The following is a 17455-nucleotide window of genomic DNA, read 5'->3' as shown; positions in this document are numbered from 1 at the left end:
AAGTTTACCATTTTTTTACTATAAGTAAATACCAGGATACCCATTACCTCAAACAGTACAGGTAGAATTTCCTTCTCAGACACTGGTTAATTGTCTTTGTTGATTTTTGTAAATGTATATAGCAATAGTTTGTATCATAGCAAAGCTTCAGAAAACTGGGATATTTAAGGATTGTTGTTTCCCCCTTTGGTTATTTTCTTTCTTGCTTTTTAAAATATTTATTTATTTATTTATTTGGTTGCACCAGGTCTTAGTTGTGGCAGACAGGCTCCTTAGTTGTGGCTCCATGGCTCCTTAGTAGCGGCATGCAAACTCTTAGCTGCAGCATGCATGCAGGATCTAGTTTCCTGACCAGGGATCGAACCCGGGCCCCCTGCACGGGGAGCATGGAGTCTTATCCAACTGCACCACCAGGGAAGTACCTGGTTATTTTCTTTGGAGATTATTTTAAGCATTAAAATAACTGTTATTTCCAGAGTTCCTCCTTTTTTTATTAAAGAAACAACTTTCAGCTATGCATAAAGAAAATTGTTTTCAAAAAACTAGAAATAAGGTATTATAGCTATTTTAAGAAAAGCATATTTTTCATTGGCTTCTAGTATTACCATGTTATGTGTTGAAGTTGCCAAATACTAAAGGTGCTTTAGGCCATACTTAGCTACTTTATGACTGAAGTGTAATTTTTTAAAAACTTGGTTAAATCATTAAAATTTAAAAAAATGTATAAGTGAACATGAAAGAAAATTCGATAGATAAAAATAGGGTAACACAAAATGTAAGCCTCCTTGCTTTGTCCTCTAGCCCTGCAGCTCTCCCCAAAGGTAACTATTTTTTTCAACTTGTGCCTCCTGGAAATTACCTGTACATGTAGAAGCATGCATATGTTGTATACTTTTTGTTGTTTACATAAGGTATAACATTCTGTATACACAGTGTTGTGCTTCTTGCACTGAATGGTGTATTTTGGATATCGTTACATAGAAGTACAAAAATACCACAGTATTTAATTATGTGGATCCCCTTAACTTCTGATGAACATTTATATTTTTACTTTGCTTTATATACAATACTACCATGTATTGTTGTACAAACACTGCTTTTGTTTTATCCTGTTTAAGATATTGTGTTAGGAATTTTTTACTTAAATGATGTAGGTGCACTTTTTACATTAAAAAAATTTAAATAGTAGTATGTGCTTATTGAAGCACCTTTATAAGAAAAGTAGGCACTTTTCCTTTTCATAAATTGGATTTCTGTATTTCAGGTTTAAAAGGTGACATAGCTGGGTTTCCCTGGTGGTGCAGTGGTTGAGAGTCCGCCTGACGATGTGCAGGGGACACGGGTTCGTGCCCCAGTCCGGGAAGATCCCACATGCCGCGGAGCGGCTGGGCCCGTGACCCATGGCCGCTGAGCCTGCGCGTCCGGAGCCTGTGCTCCGCAACGGGAGAGGCCACAACAGTGAGAGAGAGGCCCGTGTACATAGCTCTAATGGCCTTAATGTTTCACTTTTGAGGGCTCAAGTGTAAAAGATCTGCCAGTATATAAAAATTCTCTGACTTCTTCAAATTTTATAGTCAGAAAATGCTATTTTTTAAAAAAGAAGGAAATCAGTACCTTTCTGAAGGTACTTTGGTTTTTAATTTCCTTTGAGTGCCACCATTTCCTCAGTGTAGAGTTTTCATTTGCTTACTTTATTAAAATGGAAAATGACAAGTTCAGATCATTGCAAAACACTCGACCACGACCAAGCAACAGGAAAATTATTTCAAAGAATATCAAAGTTTTCTTTGATTTTTAAGGAGGTAGGTCAACTTAATTCATCCTATTATGTGATCTTTCTTTCTGACTTTAAGAAAATGTCCTTTGATTTCACACCTCACTTTCCAGATCAGATATTGCTCTTGTACCTATGTACTTTTGGTTCTTAAGTGATTTTCTTGGGTATCAAATATTTTGGGGGGTACAGCCTAATTAGTTTCAAAGTGCTAATGATATTTCATGTTAATCAGCTAGAAGAAACACTGATCTTAGTGGTTTGCAGTCTCCCTCTCTTCCCCTGTTCCCTGAGATTCACAATAAATTCTAGGCTGATGTACCGGAGAGGCTCATAAAGTCTAGGTCCTCAGTCTATAGTGTTCACCATCTCTGTTGCTCTCTGTTGCTCTTTCAGCTTCCTAATGCTACTGAGTTCTGATCCCTGCTGTTTCTGCATAGGTTTTCAGGCATAGTCAGAAATTGTCAAGTCAAATTACAGACTTCATAGTCCATGGTTATCCCCATTCTAAGGGCTCAGGGATCCTTTCCCAGATTCTCTTGCTTTTTCAGCCATTGTTTTTGTTTTTTACAGTAGATACTTAGATCCAGGTTTTATCGGCACATTAGATACACAGGCAGTCTGACTGGCATTTAGAGTGTTTGGAATAGATGTGAAGCAGCATGATTTAAAGTTAATTGCATCTGGGTTTGAATTGTGGCCTGGCCACTTTCTAGATGTGTGACATTAGGAAGCCACTCAGCCATTTTGAACCTCAGTTTCCTCATCTGTTAAATGGGAGTTACTATTGATTTTATGAGCATTGACTGTAATAATATACATGGAATAGTTTGTTTACAGCTTGGCATATTAAAGGTGTTTATTAACTTCTGTCATTTTGTTTTTCGTAATATTTTTGTTCATCTGTCAGTATTGTGGGTATTAGTATTTATACTCCAGTCCTTTGGATTCCAATTTTTATGTCTTCTTGCATTTTAAGGATTTTATTTGTGATTCTCCTTAGACGGTATTGCTCAGCATATGTTTATTGAGTGTGTGCCAGGCCCTGTGCTAAGTATGTAGAGTTAAAATAGACATGGTTTGTCCTGAGCAGTAAAGAGTTCATGGTCTACTCCCAGTAGACAAAGTAAATAATGTGTGTGTATGAGTAAGTAATGTTCCCTCCTCAACCTGTTAATGTTGGAGTGTGCCAAGGCCCAGGTCTAACCCATCTACACTTGGTTCACTTAGTGACCTCCTCCAGTGTTGTTGCTTGAGATACCATCTGTATGCTAAAAACTCAAATCTCCAGCCAAAACCCTCTACCTTGAACTCCAGATGTGTATATCCAACTATCTACCTAACATGTCCACTTTGATATCTAATAAGCATCTCAAACTTGCTATGTCAAACCAAACTCGAGGTCTTCTCCCACCCACTGCCCACTTGCTCCTGTCTCAGTCTTCCTCTTCTTCTTCCCTCCTTTCAGTGGATCTGGCCCAAACCTTGACTGTAATGTGATTCTTCTTTTTCTCTCATAACCCACCCCTGATCCAACCACAAATCTGTTGGCCCAACATTCAAAATATATAATATATTCAAAAAATAACCATTTCATACATCCTCCACAGCCATCACCCTGTTCCACACACCAGGATTGCTTGTATTATTGCTAGAGCCTTCTGATGGGTTTTCTGGATTCCTCTCTTGATATTCTACAGTCATGAAGACAGTAGCCTTAAAAAGGTAAGTCATAGCCTGTCATGCTCAAAAATTCTCCAGACCTTTTCCATCTCAGTAAAAGGTATATCCTTCTCAATGGTCATTCAGAGCCCAAGATCATCTGATTCCTTGTCACTCTCAGACCTCATCTGCTGATTTCTGCTTTTCTCACTGAATTGAGGTCAACTGGCTTCCTTGTTATTCTCTAAACTAGCCAGTGCTCCTGTTACCTCAGCCTGGAATGCCTTTTCTCCCCAGGTATTTTTATGATGCACTTCCTTGTCACTTCCAGGATTTTGCTTAAATGTCACCTCAGTGTGGCCTTCCCTTACTACCCTATTTAAAATTATACTTTCCCCAGTATTCCCTACCCATGTCTCTTAATTATTTTTCTTTATAGCACTTACTATCCACACACTATATATATGTTTAATATTTTAATATGTATTTTATATTTTTATATATTTTAATATTTTTTTACCTATTTGTATTGTTTATTATCTGTCTTCTCCCACTGGAATGTAAGCTTCATGAGGGTAGGGATTTTGCTGTTTTGTGCAATGAAATGTGCTCAGTGCCTCGAGCAATGCCTGGTGCCTGATAGAGCTCAATATTTTTTGTTAAATGAATGAGGTGGGTGAATTCTGGGAGCTCAGAGGAAGGCATCTAATCTTGGTGGAAGGCTTCCTGGAGGAGATGATTCCTAAGCCAAGCCTTTAAGAATGAGTTATTCTTAATGGCAGGAGGGCATGAGGGGCAAAGATAGGAGGGCTATCCAGATAGTGGGATTCAGGCACAAAAAGACTTGGAGTGTGCTGGAACTACCTGTTTGTATTGAGAAGGTATAAACTTTGAGATTCAGAAGGTGGTGCTATGAAACACTGGAGAATCAGGAGGGGAAGCAGGTGTGGATGTGCCTGTGATACTTTTTTTGGACAATTTTAAATTTGGAATGCTGATGGAATGTCATAAGAGTTCTCAAGGAGAAAGTGTAAGGAAAGAACAGCTAGTACAGAGCCCTGGTGAGCACCAACATTTAAGGGCTGGCCAAAGCAAGAGGAGTACGTTCAGGAGAAAGCTGCAGAAACACAACAGGGCAGAGTTAAACATCCTGGGTAACCACCAACGCCATAGGAAACAGGTCTGTTACAATGTTTCAATGTACACTGGCTTTGGCAGTAAGAAAATCATTGAAGAGAGCAATTTCTTTGGAGTTAGACTAGTTTCTCGCTTAGCTTAACTGTACAGTATCTTCTGGGAAGTGTTTTCCACAAACACAGAACAGGAAAATGCTCTTTCTTGTAGTGTCCTCCGTCAACTCCAGATGTCTGAAGCTGACACTGGCGTGAACCCCACCCCACAGCCCTGCTCCAGTCCATGAGATTGTACCTAGTAAGTGAAAATCTGTATGCATGTTTACCTTTTAGGGGTGCATTATGTGGCATTTGAATGATTTAATCCATTCAAATAATTTCATTCACTGAGCACTTGTTAAGTACTTGAAGTTAGGTCCTGAGGATTCATAAATAATTTTTAAAAACATTTATAGTCTAGAGGAAGAAACGAAGAGTTAAGATATAGTGTGACAGACAAGTTGACAAGAGATATCAATACAAACAAAGATCTGGGGAACAACAGACCCCTTTCTAACATCTCCAAGGATGTAGAGGTTATTGCAGTTGTCAGCAGTTATCTCAGGAACACGTACAATTTTCCCCCAGCTTCCCATTAGGGCTGAGGGAACATCTCAGTGGATGTCCAATGGTGATCTCAATGCTGGTTTGCACAAGGGTTCCAGGAAAAAAATCATACCTTAGGAGTAATTTCCAGTGCCTGAATCAGGGGTGTCAGCTATGTAAGCAGAGGCTGATGAAGTCTGGGCCTAAAACCAGCTCTTGAGTTGAGCAGGAGATAGTAGGACTGCCTTGGGCTGTGGGTTAGGAAAGTCCACTTATAACTTGGGCTACTTCTAGGTACCTCAGGATAGGTAAAAATGGGTTTTGTGTATGTTCTGGAGCTACTAAGGAACTTTTGGTAGGAGGAATCCTTGCATTTATTCATCCAAATATTTTAGTGCCTAGCACCTTCCAGGTACTGTGTACCTGCTAATCATTGAGGATATAATAGTGAAGAAGACTAGATCCTTATTAATGGACTTACTTTCTATGGTAAGTCATGAAACACATGCAGAATAATTTAAAAGTTGTGAATCGTATTAGATTGAATCATAATATTCAACCATCTTTGACCTATAAAAGCAGCAAATTTGTATCAATGCTGTGAAAGACACAAGGGACTGAGTTGGGGAAAATAGGGATGATAACCGGGGATAGGAAGGTCAGAAAAAGTCTCTGTGAGGAACTGGCATATAAGTTGCCACCTGAAAAAAAAGAAGCCTAGCTTTTTAAATTTAAATCAAGATGGCAAATGCAAATAAATGCCCTGAAGGATCAAATGAGCACAGTCTGCCTGGTGGGGGACTCTTCCCGCCCTGTCTAAAGAGGGCGGCAGCTCCTCAAAGTAGTGCTACTTTGATTTTCCAAGATAAGCCAGCAAACAGCTTTTTAAAAAAAGCATCCAAAGAATAATGCTTTAAATATTTAAGTAGAAATGTAACTTTATGTGAAATCTCTCCAATTTTACACGTCAGCTATTTAAAAAATTTTAGAAAATGTTTTGCAAGCCAAACAATATATCTGCTCTCTGGAAGTGACCCACTAGACACCAATTTACAAGATTCGCTTTAAAGCATTCCAGGTAGAGAGAACAGCATATGCAAAGACCTTGAGGCAAGAAAGGGCTTACTGGTTCAAGGAACAGGAAGGCGGGCAGTATGTCCAGAGCTAAGTGAGCCCAGGGGAGAGTTGTTTGTGCGATGAAGTTGGAAAGGAGCCAGATCTCAAGAAGCTCACACAAGCATAGTGGCAGAAGTGGAGGGACAGACATACAAATTTAGTGTGTACCAAACAAGCGTGCACCTTGGGACCACACCTGTGCCTGGAGGAAGGGACACACTTTCCTAATCTGTACGAAGATATCATAAATGCTGCAGGTGTCCTTGGAGGCAGGTGCACTATCCCATTTTAGAGTTCAGTAACCTGCCCAAAGGCCACCATGGTGGCAGAGTCTGCATTTGGGTTTGGGTTTCTTTGCATTGAAATCTTCCCCCACCCTTTTTTTTAAACTACAAAATGCCAACTTTCCAATTGAGACATGTTTACATGACGGTGCCCTTCAGAGGATTTTCTTGTCTGCATAACTTAAAGTGAATGTTCATTAGTTTAGAGGCCAAAGAAGAATGCTCTAAATATTATGTTGAATACAGAGTAACAGTGACCTGGAGATCAAACCCCATGAAATAGGGGACCAGACTTATTCCACTGTTTGGTGTGGGCTAGTAACGCCAACCTGTGAAGAGTGTAGTGCTCCCATTTTCAAGGAAAGGTGAGTATAGCTTAAAGGTTTGAAGTTGAAATATATGATTTACACCCGTGGGGGTGAGGAAGCATCCTTTTCTTTTTATTGAGTGTTAAAGCCCTTGAAATCAAATGAAGGGTCTGTGCTCAAGGGATCTTAGAAATCTAGGAAAAAAATGCAATTTTTGAAGTGAAGATGGCTATGTATAGAAATAGGCTGTTTGAGCTAGTTAATAGATGTTATATAAAATATTTCAGAAATGTGGTGAGCAGGACTTCAGTGATAAGAACTGAACTTGGTCTAGAAAAAAATCAAGAGGTTGAGGATCAGATTGCCTGGAGAGTTTCAGCCTGGGAAAGAGCCAGGGAGGAAGGTGGCCACAGCTTGAGGCCTGAGAAGTAAGTCACAGTGCAGCCTTGAGATAGACTCACAGTTGAAGTGAAACACCTGAGGAAATGCCTGTGGAGGAGATTGCTAAACTAGTTTTCAGAACTAAACGTGATGGAGTATTTCATTAAAATTCAGAAAAAGATGGGGAGCTGGATTTGTTCCATGAGCCGTAGTTTGCTGACCTCTGAATTAAAGGATTTTAAAAACAGTTACGTTCTTCCAAGGGCCAGTGGTGTGGCTTTCTCAGCTGTCTAGATTGTTTATTTCATGGTAGAGGGGTCTTGTTTTGTAGTAATGACGAGATTTCCCTACACATTTGAGAAACTTCTAGCAGTGGTTCTCAAACTAGCATACATCATTATCACCTGCAGACTTTGTTAAAATGCAGATTGCAGGGCTCCTCCTGAAGTTTCTGATTCAGTAAGTCTACATGGTGCCTAGGAACTTGGATTTTTAACAGGTGAGGCTAAGGCTGCTGTTCTGGGACCACACTTTGAGAATCACTTATTTAGAGATGAGGGTGTCAGACACGGTGGGAATAACACAGTTGCTTTTTTGTTGTTGTTGCGGTACACGGGCCTCTCACTGCTGTGGCCTCTCCCGCTGTGGAGCACAGGCTCCAGACGCGCAGGCTCAGCGGCCATGGCTCACGGGCCCAGCCGCTCCATGGCATGTGGGATCTTCCCAGACTGGGGCACGAACCCGCGTCCCCTGCATCGGCAGGCGGACTCTCAACCACTGCGCCACCAGGGAAGCCCCCACAGTTGCTTCTTTTACTCAGTGTCCTTAGAGTAGCTATTAACTTCTCTACCTAGACGATTTGAGACCTTCAAAATTCTAATGGTTCAAAGACCAAAGATAATTGGAACAAATTTTATAACTTCCCTGTCTATTGTAGTATTTTTCCTCCATCAATTTCTGAAAGTTTTAAACATTTACAAACTAGAGATTGTTTTACAACAGTGCCTAGGAGAAATATAAAGAAATCTGTTATTATATATAGTATATATTCTTATGTAGTATTATACATGTAAATATATATGTAATAAGTACTCATGCATCAGTTTTTAAAATACTACATTGCCAGTAACTTTGGCATTCTGTATTCCTCCTCTATCATGTCTCCCTTTTCTTTGATTTTAACTGTTTTTATCTACAATATAATGTCTTCTTTTGCATGCCTATGAACTTTACCTACTTGGATTACATACATGTGCACATACACATCCATTTTGATGAATATAGCTGTGGTTCATTCATTTTCACTGCTGTAAGGGTGTCTCTTTTTTGAATGAACTGTAATTTATCCACTCCCCTGATAATGGACACTTGGATTGTTTCTAGTATTTTTTATTTTACAAACAATATAGCCTGAAATCTTGAACATATTTCCTAGTAGTGTGAGCAGCAGTATCTCTACCTAGAGAGGGGAATTGTTCAGTTACAGGGGCATTTCAACTTTTCTATGTAACCATCAACTTGTTTTCCAGAGGAAGGATATGCCCACACTGACTTCAGCACACCTGATATCACTAACTTTTTAAACTTTCTGCCAATTTGATAGGTTTAAAATGTGCTTTTAGTTTGCATTGTCTTGATTACTAATATAGTTCAGAATTTTTCTTAAATTTATGGGACTTTCATGTCTCCTCTTTGAAGTGACTTTTTTTGTTTGTTTTCTTTAAAAGTTTCTCCACCTTGTTTTGATAGAAATGTATTAATAATTTGGAAAAAAATTATATCTGTACAATATTTAAGTATCCTAGTCATGAATATGTAATATCTCTTCATTTAGTTATGTCTTCCTTAATACTTCTCAGTAAAGTTTAAATTTTTCCATTTAGATCATCTACTTCTTTTGTTAGATTTATTATTAAGCATCTTATTTTTTACTATCTTTTTAGTAGTTAATTTTAAAACTATTTGTGGCTGGTATATAAAAATGAAGTTGATTTTTGTTTGCTGACCTTATATTCAAGAACCTTGCTCAATTCTTATTTTTTCTCATAATTTGTGAAGCCTTTTGGGCTTTCTACATAAATAGTCATCTTCTACAAATAATACAGCTCTTAGTCTGTCTTCTCAATCCATATAGCTTACTTCTTTTCCTTATCTTACTGAGTTGATTTGACTAAAGCTTTCAGTACAATGTTGAACATAAATGCACCTCATTTTTGATTTAAGAACATGTGCCATGACATATGTTTGCTGTTTTGGTAGATGACCTTTATCAGGTTAATGAAACCTCCTTTTATCTTTTATATATATATATATATATATATATATATATATATACACACCTGTTTTCTAAGAGTTTTTTTAAAAATAAAAAGGGTGTTTAAAGTTTATCAAATGCAAATTCTGTGTATATTGTGATTATATGTGTGTGTGCTTTTGTGTGTGTTAATATATTGAATTAATAGATATTTCTAATATTAAACCAAGTTTCGTTCCTGGGATAACTTGATATGATGTATGTCCTAACCTGTGGTTTGGCACTCCACGAACACTGAGTCACCTGTATTGTGAATATCCTGCCCCTCTGATTTGTATGTATCTTCCACTCACCGCCCCTCCAACAAGGGTTGCTGTTTTCTAGAGGTATTTTAATTTCATGGCGCCACCTGGTGGCAAACTTTCAACATTTCTGATGATGTCTCTGCCACCTTTCATTTAGGCAACTGTATGCATGTAGTTTACTCTGTTATCACTGTAACCCCTCATTTAACTTTATTTTCTCTCTTGTACCTTAATATTTATTCACTTTACTCCCCCATCCTCCTTTCTCTTGCTCCTCCAAATTTTTTTCAGTATACTCATGCCAATCATTCTCTTTTCCTTCCTTTTTCTTCTCTCTCCCCTTTTGTTCCTTTATGGGTACTGCAAATCTACCTCAATTATGGTTAAGAATGATGAAAATAGTGCTGGTTACTAGGGTAAAAGATACAGCAATACATTTTAAAATGATATTTGGTACAATAAAGTGTCAGCTCTGCTAACTTTCAAAGGCCTTGAAAATACTTAAAATTCTTTTAAAGTGTTCTTAAATTCAAGTACTACTTAATCACCTTCTAATTCATTCTGCCCATTTAACATCAAAGTTCACTATTAAGGAAAAATTATAAAACTGCTTTGTTTCATTGTTTCTGTGTTCCTTTATCAAAATGTGAGGGTTCTGCTGTATTTTGCTGCAAGACTCAGTTTTTCCTTATGCATTAAACTGCTTGGAAACCAAATTAATCACCTATAACATGGTTTCCGTAGGAAACTGCCCACCACAGATGCCCTTTTGATATATAATCCATTTATAAGATAGAGATTACCGTTTCCAATTGCTTAACTCTCAAGCATAGAAAATACTGTAAACAATATTCTCCCCAGTCAGAAAACTAACACGTGTATAAGCTTCATTGGTAGAACAGAGAAAGTAGGGCTGAAATTTATCTCTTTAGCCGCTGCAATGCTAACATGGCTGCAGGGGAGGTGGTTTTGATTGTGTGTTTGTCTTACTCACCCTAGTCTTAGTAGGCAGGTACGGTATATTGAGCCTTTGCTTATTCATAGATAGCAAGTGTTGATTTTAAAGTAGGCACCACGAAGTGTTTTGGTACCTAAGTCTGGTTGGTGCCTGAAAGATATTTTAATCAAGAGAGAACCTCAAAATAAAAAATCTGATCTTTAGCATTACTCTACTACTTAAAAAAGATTTTGATGGCTTTGAGATCTGGTAGTCTTATGAAACTGACTAGTTTGTGCAGAGCTGCTGCAACTATTAGAACTCTAGCATCTTTTTAAAAGGGAGATTTAAAGTTATTCTTATTTCCACATTGCAATAGTGGAGATTCAAAAGTGACTGAAAAAGAAAAGTTAGAGGTTAAAGATTAGGAAGGAGATTACTTTGGCATTTTGCTTACCTAGAAGGCTCTACATAATGCAAGGTGACAAGGGTGCTTCTGGCTTCTGTACTACAGTATTTGGCTTCCTTCTGTGTTCTAAATGCTTTCTAACCTTTTGATGTCTCTTTTGAAAGGTGGGGACCAAAACTGTATGCATTGTTCCAGATGCGTTCTTGCCAAAGCAGTATAAAGCAAATGTAACAGTTAGGAAGAAGGCTCCCTCCCTCACTGGGTAAGTACAGCTGGCAGCCTTGACCAGGGCTAGCCCACATTCCCATTAGACCTGCTATACCCTCTCCACTGCAAAAATGCTGGTGGGACCCCGTAAAACCTGAATCTGTTAATCCACAGCCCAGAGCCTTTCATCTAGTGAAATGCCAGTCAAAAGAGCTGACCCAGAGCCAGCCCTACCATTACAACAACTAATCCCACCCCCTCCAGATTTTTTCTCAGTTGTTTGCATCTCTTTGGCTCTTTGCCAATCAACACTGAGGTCAGATAGAATTTATTAAAATGAAATTTTACCTATAATCTTGGTGAGCTGATTAGACATGCTACTTTAGACTGTTTCCTTACCTTTGTGAAAATCCCCCCTTGATGTAGAGTATTATAGTGCAAGCTCACACATATGACACTTTTGTGCTGCTGGAAGGTTTTTTTTTTTCCTTATTTAAAAAAATGTTCAGATATACTTAAAAATGAAGTGCCATACCTATATATTAAGTAGAAAAATTCCAGAATTGGTTCATAAGCCAGGTTAGTATTATACATTGATCTCAACTTGGAAATATTTAAAAATCGTTGATCAATGTGATTACCATGATAAGAGGTTGTTTCAAAGTTCTTTAATTGATTTTTTGACCCATCCCATTTCTAAATAAAACTACACCCATGTGGTTTATCTTGTAGATCTTGAATGGTATATTTGAGTTCCCCCAACTTGCTGATTAAACCTCCCACAATTCTATAAACCAATCTCTAGCTATATGGGAATATATTTTAGATAACACTTTAAGATGTGGAATAACTGTTATAACAATATTATTTTTTAGGTTCTTTTCATGTGACATAGAAAAAATGGTGATATACGTTCACTTAGGCTGGGGAGCTTTTAGAAATTATTTGCTTCTTTGGCCTTGACTTTATTTCTGTATTTCTTTATTTTCTAATCCCAAACTCCCAATACTTCCCTGCCCACCCCCCTCACCCTTGGCAACCACAAGTCTGTTCTCTATGTCTGTGAGTCTGTTTCTGTTTTGTAGATAGGTTCATTTGTATCATATTTTAGATTCCTCATATAAATGATGTCATATGGTATTCGTCTTTCTCTGTCTGACTTAACTTCACTTAGTGTGATAATCTCTAGGTCCATCCATGTTGCTGCAAATGGCATTATTGCATTCTTTTTAATGACCTTGACTTTTGGATTGCTATGAAACGAGTTTAAGGTCATGCAAGAATCTCTGACATTCCATGACATCACCAAAATATTTTCATTGTTTCAAAATCCACTTGAAGGCCTTGTGACACATCCATCATTGTTTGCTTTCACTCATTTTGAAAGGGGTGTTTGTGACTCCATAGAATCCAGTTAATCTTATTCTTGACATTTGAGCTAAAATCCTTGGCTAAAACATGTTCTTAATGATCCATAGATTGTCACAAACAATACTGTTATTAGCTATTCATCTTTAAATAATTTCTTCCAGTGCAGGCATTTATGTAACTCTTTCTATTTTGTTTGCTGATTGGTAAGATCCTTCCAACTGAAGTTTGCCTGATGTTTTGCAATTTTTCCTCATTGATTTTTCACCCTTTAGTGTTTTTGCTTTTTAGAGCAAATCCTTTGAGTAAGTGTGACTCTGCTGTTGCCTTCAGAAGTAGGAAAAGAAAGTTTCTGCATGACTTACCAGAAAAGTTAAGATCAAATGACAGAGGTTTTGAATTGTCCAAAGATGAATTTATTAAAGGATCAAGGGAGTTGGCAATCGCTGCATCCTTCAGCTTGAAAAGTCACATAGTTGACAGCCTCAGAAGAACAGCTGGGCCCCTCCTTAGTTGATTGTAGTGTTATTGACCCAAGAAAAAAGACAGGAACTTTTGACAGGTTTCCGGTCCTACTCCCACTGTCCTGAGGGTTTCTCCATCAGAATCGTCACCCTCTTCCTTGTGATCGGGCAGGCCCACGGGATTATGGTGGCGAGGAAGTACATGGATAGCCTTGGACGAACTGGCTGGTTTCTTCAGGGATAGAACACCCTACAGCCTCGGGTGTCAGGCTGTATCCAAATCTTGAATCAACCCCGAAGGCTTCTGGTTGTCTGGTGCATCCAGACACACAGGCTTCTTGCTCTCAACCTTCAGGCCTTGTCATTTCTCTGAGGTGCTAGGCTGATTTTAGCTTAGGAGGCTGAGTTAGACCTGATCTGATGACCTTCTTTCCTAGACCCTGGGGTCAGGGGGTTGGGGAGGAAGTAGCCTGAGGTGGGTAAGACAGAGATGGTGTAAATAAGGTGACCAATCCCTTGGGGACATCTGCCTCACAGGCTGCTTACTTCTCTTGTGATTCACGTCACAAAGGCTTATAAGACTGTGACATGAAGGGGAGTATGTTTATACCATGTTCTCATATCCACATCATGATTCTGGATCTGAACATTGCAATATCTACCATGTTAGATTCCTTTTGAGACCAAAAATAATTCTAGCAAGGCTGAGGTCAGAGTGTAGAGCCTGTGGAACCACCTTTGTTTTGGTGCAATTTGTACGTCATCGTGTTTCCTTGGCGGCATTCCATCCCCCTTCATAATTCAGTAGTAAACTCTTGTCTTGGCTACGCGTTACTGAAAGGTGATCAGGGTCGTGCCCTTTTCAACACTATCATGGTAATATTTAAAAGTTTACTTTTCTTCTTTCTTGCCTAACTTTCCTGTTCACTTTCTGTGTCTTCACACAGGTCCCTGGCATCTGACACACATGGCGAGCTTTAGGATAAAGGTCCTACTAAGACATGCCTGATGTTCTGAATGTCTGTATCCCCCAAAGTCCAGAATCTCAGCTGGAACCCGATGGACAAATGTTCCCTCAATCAGGGCTCTTGTTGATGGTTCTTTCCACACCTCAGTCAACTGTTGGTTTTCCCTTTCTTGCTATTCTGTCTCTCTCCTCACCCCTCTCGATTGCCTTTCCTCGGGACAGACCTTAGAGAGATGGGCCAGGACGTGGGAACTCTGCACTGCACCCGGCAGTCCTAAGTCAGCATCCTCTGCATCCTGTCTGCAAGGCACCATCCCCGCAACAGATGCCTGAAGGCACAGGTTTCTGAGAACCCACGTTTTTTCTGCATGACTAGCTTGTAAAGAGGAATATGTGGAGAGAATTTCCAAGAACTTTCCACTTAAAAAATATGTATGTGACTTATTTTGGGCTTCGAACTGAGAGCAAAGTTAGTGGTACACAGCTCTGTTTCCTGGCACACATCTGTGGCATCTGGAGAAATCGTTGCAATACTCCCTTTCCTGTCTGGGCTGTTTGTATAACTGTATATAAATGTAGCAATAAATATATTCTAACATCAGCCTGGAGCATTTAGTTTCTGCTTGATTCTGCACACCGATGGTAGGCAGTGAATATCACATTCTCGAGGAATTGCCCTACTGACCAGTGGGCTTGCCTGCCCCTTCTCAGTTTCTCATCTTCTCTGATTTCACAGAGTGTTAGCTTGGAGCTGGCCAGTGTTTGGAGAAAGAAGGTTGAGGGGTGCGGTGGCAGAGCTGGGACATGAAGCCACATTATTAATTCACTAGGTTGCAGCTATTCCTGACGCTCCGAGGTGGCTTGAATGTCTGAGGACTGAAGCTTAGAGGATTGGGTGACAATTTGCAACAGGAGTCAGCTATTTTATAGTCACTCTTAAATCCTTCAGGAATGTATTGTGCTTGGATTATATGACAGGTACTCACCTGCCAGTCACAAAGTTACCCCTTAAAGATTTTCAGAAAAAACACACAAAATATGCCCACATGATATTGAATTTTCCATCTGTCCCTGATGTTTTTCAAGGGCACTAAGTAAGTCTGGTTGTTTTAGAAACAGTGCCCTTCTAAAGTGGACACATAAGCAAATAAACTTTTTATTTGGCAGAAATAATGCTGTTTGTCTACTATCAAGACATATTTGTTCCCAAACTGGTCTCATAATTTATTTGAAATCTTTGCTTATCAGGCATTTTTATAACTTAAAAGATAACCACATACTTTGTGTGGTTTCTTATCAAATTGCTGTTTGCCAGGCCTCTCCTCGATTATAAGCGGCAGGTGGTGTAGAACCATTCAGCCCTAAGGCCTGGAGATGAAGTGGAGCCAGAAGCTGGTGTCCTGTGGCCGAGGTTCATAGGCAGCACCTGAAAGACTGCTTGTTATGTATTAAAACGATACAGACTGGAAGCGCTTGAGGAAATCATCTGGTTGGGGCCCTTGAACCACTGATCAGGTAACTGTCTGAAAAATCATGCCAGGTGTATTCTTACTTTCACCTTTTAACAGATCCATCAGAGAACCTGAGGCCTCAAGGTCAACAGGTAAAGAAGGCACAGCGTGGGCTGCTGCCGCCACAGCAAATTCCCATGTGCTACCACCGTACAGACCTCTTCCACACACAGACTGGTCTGGCCCAGACTGGTAATACAGGGGGAAACTATTTTTTTTTTTTTTTTTTTTGCGGTACGCGGGCCTCTTACCGCTGTGGCCTCTCCCGCTGTGGAGCACAGGCTCCAGACGCGCAGGCTCAGCGGCCACGGCTCACGGGCCCAGCCGCTCCGCGGCATGTGGGATCTTCCCGGACCGGGGCACGAACCCGCGTCCCCTGCATCGGCAGGCGGACTCTCAACAACTGCGCCACCAGGGAAGCCCGAGGGGGAAACTATTAAAAAAGAGACAGGACAGATTATCAGTTGCTTCTGGTTATAGTGCGATGATATAAACATAATTATAGATAATGCCATATAACCAGGAGTTCATAAGCTTGTTTGTGGAGCTGTGGAGGGTTGAGGGTTTTCATCCGGTGGGTGTCAAGCCTGGGCATGGGTCGTGACTAAGACCCTGGATAGGTCACTTCAATGCCCTGGGCCTTTGACGGGTCTGCCGGAAAATGAGGTGTTTGGACTAAACGAGTTCTAAGATCCTTTCTGTTCTTTGAGTCTCCTCCTTTGGAAAGGGAAAGGAGTTAGCCTCCTTTTAATGCTAAAGAGGAAGTTCATGGGATGGCATAGGTGGGCAACTGAGAGGCAGAGGAGAGTTATGAAGATCGCTTATTTTCAGGTAACAAGAAATGCATGAAGATAATGACAATTTAAAGCACCATTTTCATCACACCACTTCTGAGGAAACAACATGTTTAGCTATCACTTCCCATGGGAGAGGAAAATGGCTGGAATTCTTCCTGGGCTCTCTTCTGTGCTGGGCAGAAAGGCTGCTGTCTACACTGCGCGCTGGGACGGACAGGTGGGGACTTGAAGCCTCAGAACCAGAAGCCACTTTTCTTCAGGAACTGCTCACACCCACCAGATGGGGCAGTGCCATGAAGAGTACCTCAGGCCCTTGTGAACTGTTGGATTTCAGTCCCGGTCAAGCAAAGCTGACAGGGGTGTAGCCACCCAAAGGGAGAAAAGCTGATCTCTTCCAGTCATGAATAATCCACATCCACTCTTAGGAGCGCATTGGTGGGCAGACACTACTCTTTTAGCACAACACTCCTGCCCTCTTGGCCCCCGCCTTCCTTTCCAGGCAGGTGGGATGGATTGCTTGAGCAGTGAGTTTGGAGAGGAGCTGTGTACCCAGTCCTGTTTCTCTGTCTACAGGAAGCACACATTATTGTCAGCTCCTCCATGCCCTAGTTCTGCTGAGGCAGGCCTGGGCTCCCACAGGAGCGGGGTGCCTGTCTAATTTGGGATTCGATATGAGGGAGTCCAGTTAGTTGCCTTAGGCATAAGCCTAGATTCCCAGCATTAGCTTCATCAATGATAAGGGTGATCTTGTGGGTTTCACCTGCTCATTCTTTTGCTTTAATTCTGAATTGATTTCACCCAGTGCTTTTTACTTTAAACTTTATGAGCATGATTATCGTCCGGAGGGTTTGTGAAACCACAGATGCTGGCCCCACCCCCAGAGTGTCTGATTCTCAGGTCAGGGGTGGCGCCCAAGGATGTGTACCTCTCCCAAGTGCACAGGTGAGGCGCCTGGACTGGGGACCTCACTTATAGACCTAGGGGGCGCCGGAA

At 40.4% G+C, this 17455-nt stretch overlaps 1 protein-coding gene across 2 annotated transcripts in view; it reads left to right on the top strand.

Annotated features, from left to right (window-relative positions):
* The window catches only part of RDX (radixin), a 97523-nt gene extending 82768 nt beyond the window's left edge, over positions 1-14755 (top strand). Inside the window, exons 15-16 of one of the 2 annotated variants that reach the window (XM_059069489.2) lie at positions 11313-11410; positions 14135-14755. In XM_059069489.2, the coding sequence (XP_058925472.1) occupies positions 11313-11379 (67 nt within the window). In that variant the 3' untranslated portion in view covers positions 11380-11410; positions 14135-14755. Of the gene's footprint in view, positions 1-4780; positions 4868-11312; positions 11411-14134 lie in introns of those variants that run through there. The other variant, XM_059069488.2, reaches the window with a different exon arrangement.
* The last annotated feature ends 2700 nt before the right edge of the window (positions 14756-17455 follow it).

This window comes from Kogia breviceps, chromosome 7, assembly GCF_026419965.1.
Source record: "Kogia breviceps isolate mKogBre1 chromosome 7, mKogBre1 haplotype 1, whole genome shotgun sequence".
Lineage (NCBI taxonomy): Eukaryota > Metazoa > Chordata > Mammalia > Artiodactyla > Physeteridae > Kogia > Kogia breviceps.
The sequence above is the reverse complement of the archived record's forward strand: the minus strand, read 5'-3'. Positions and strand labels throughout refer to the sequence as shown.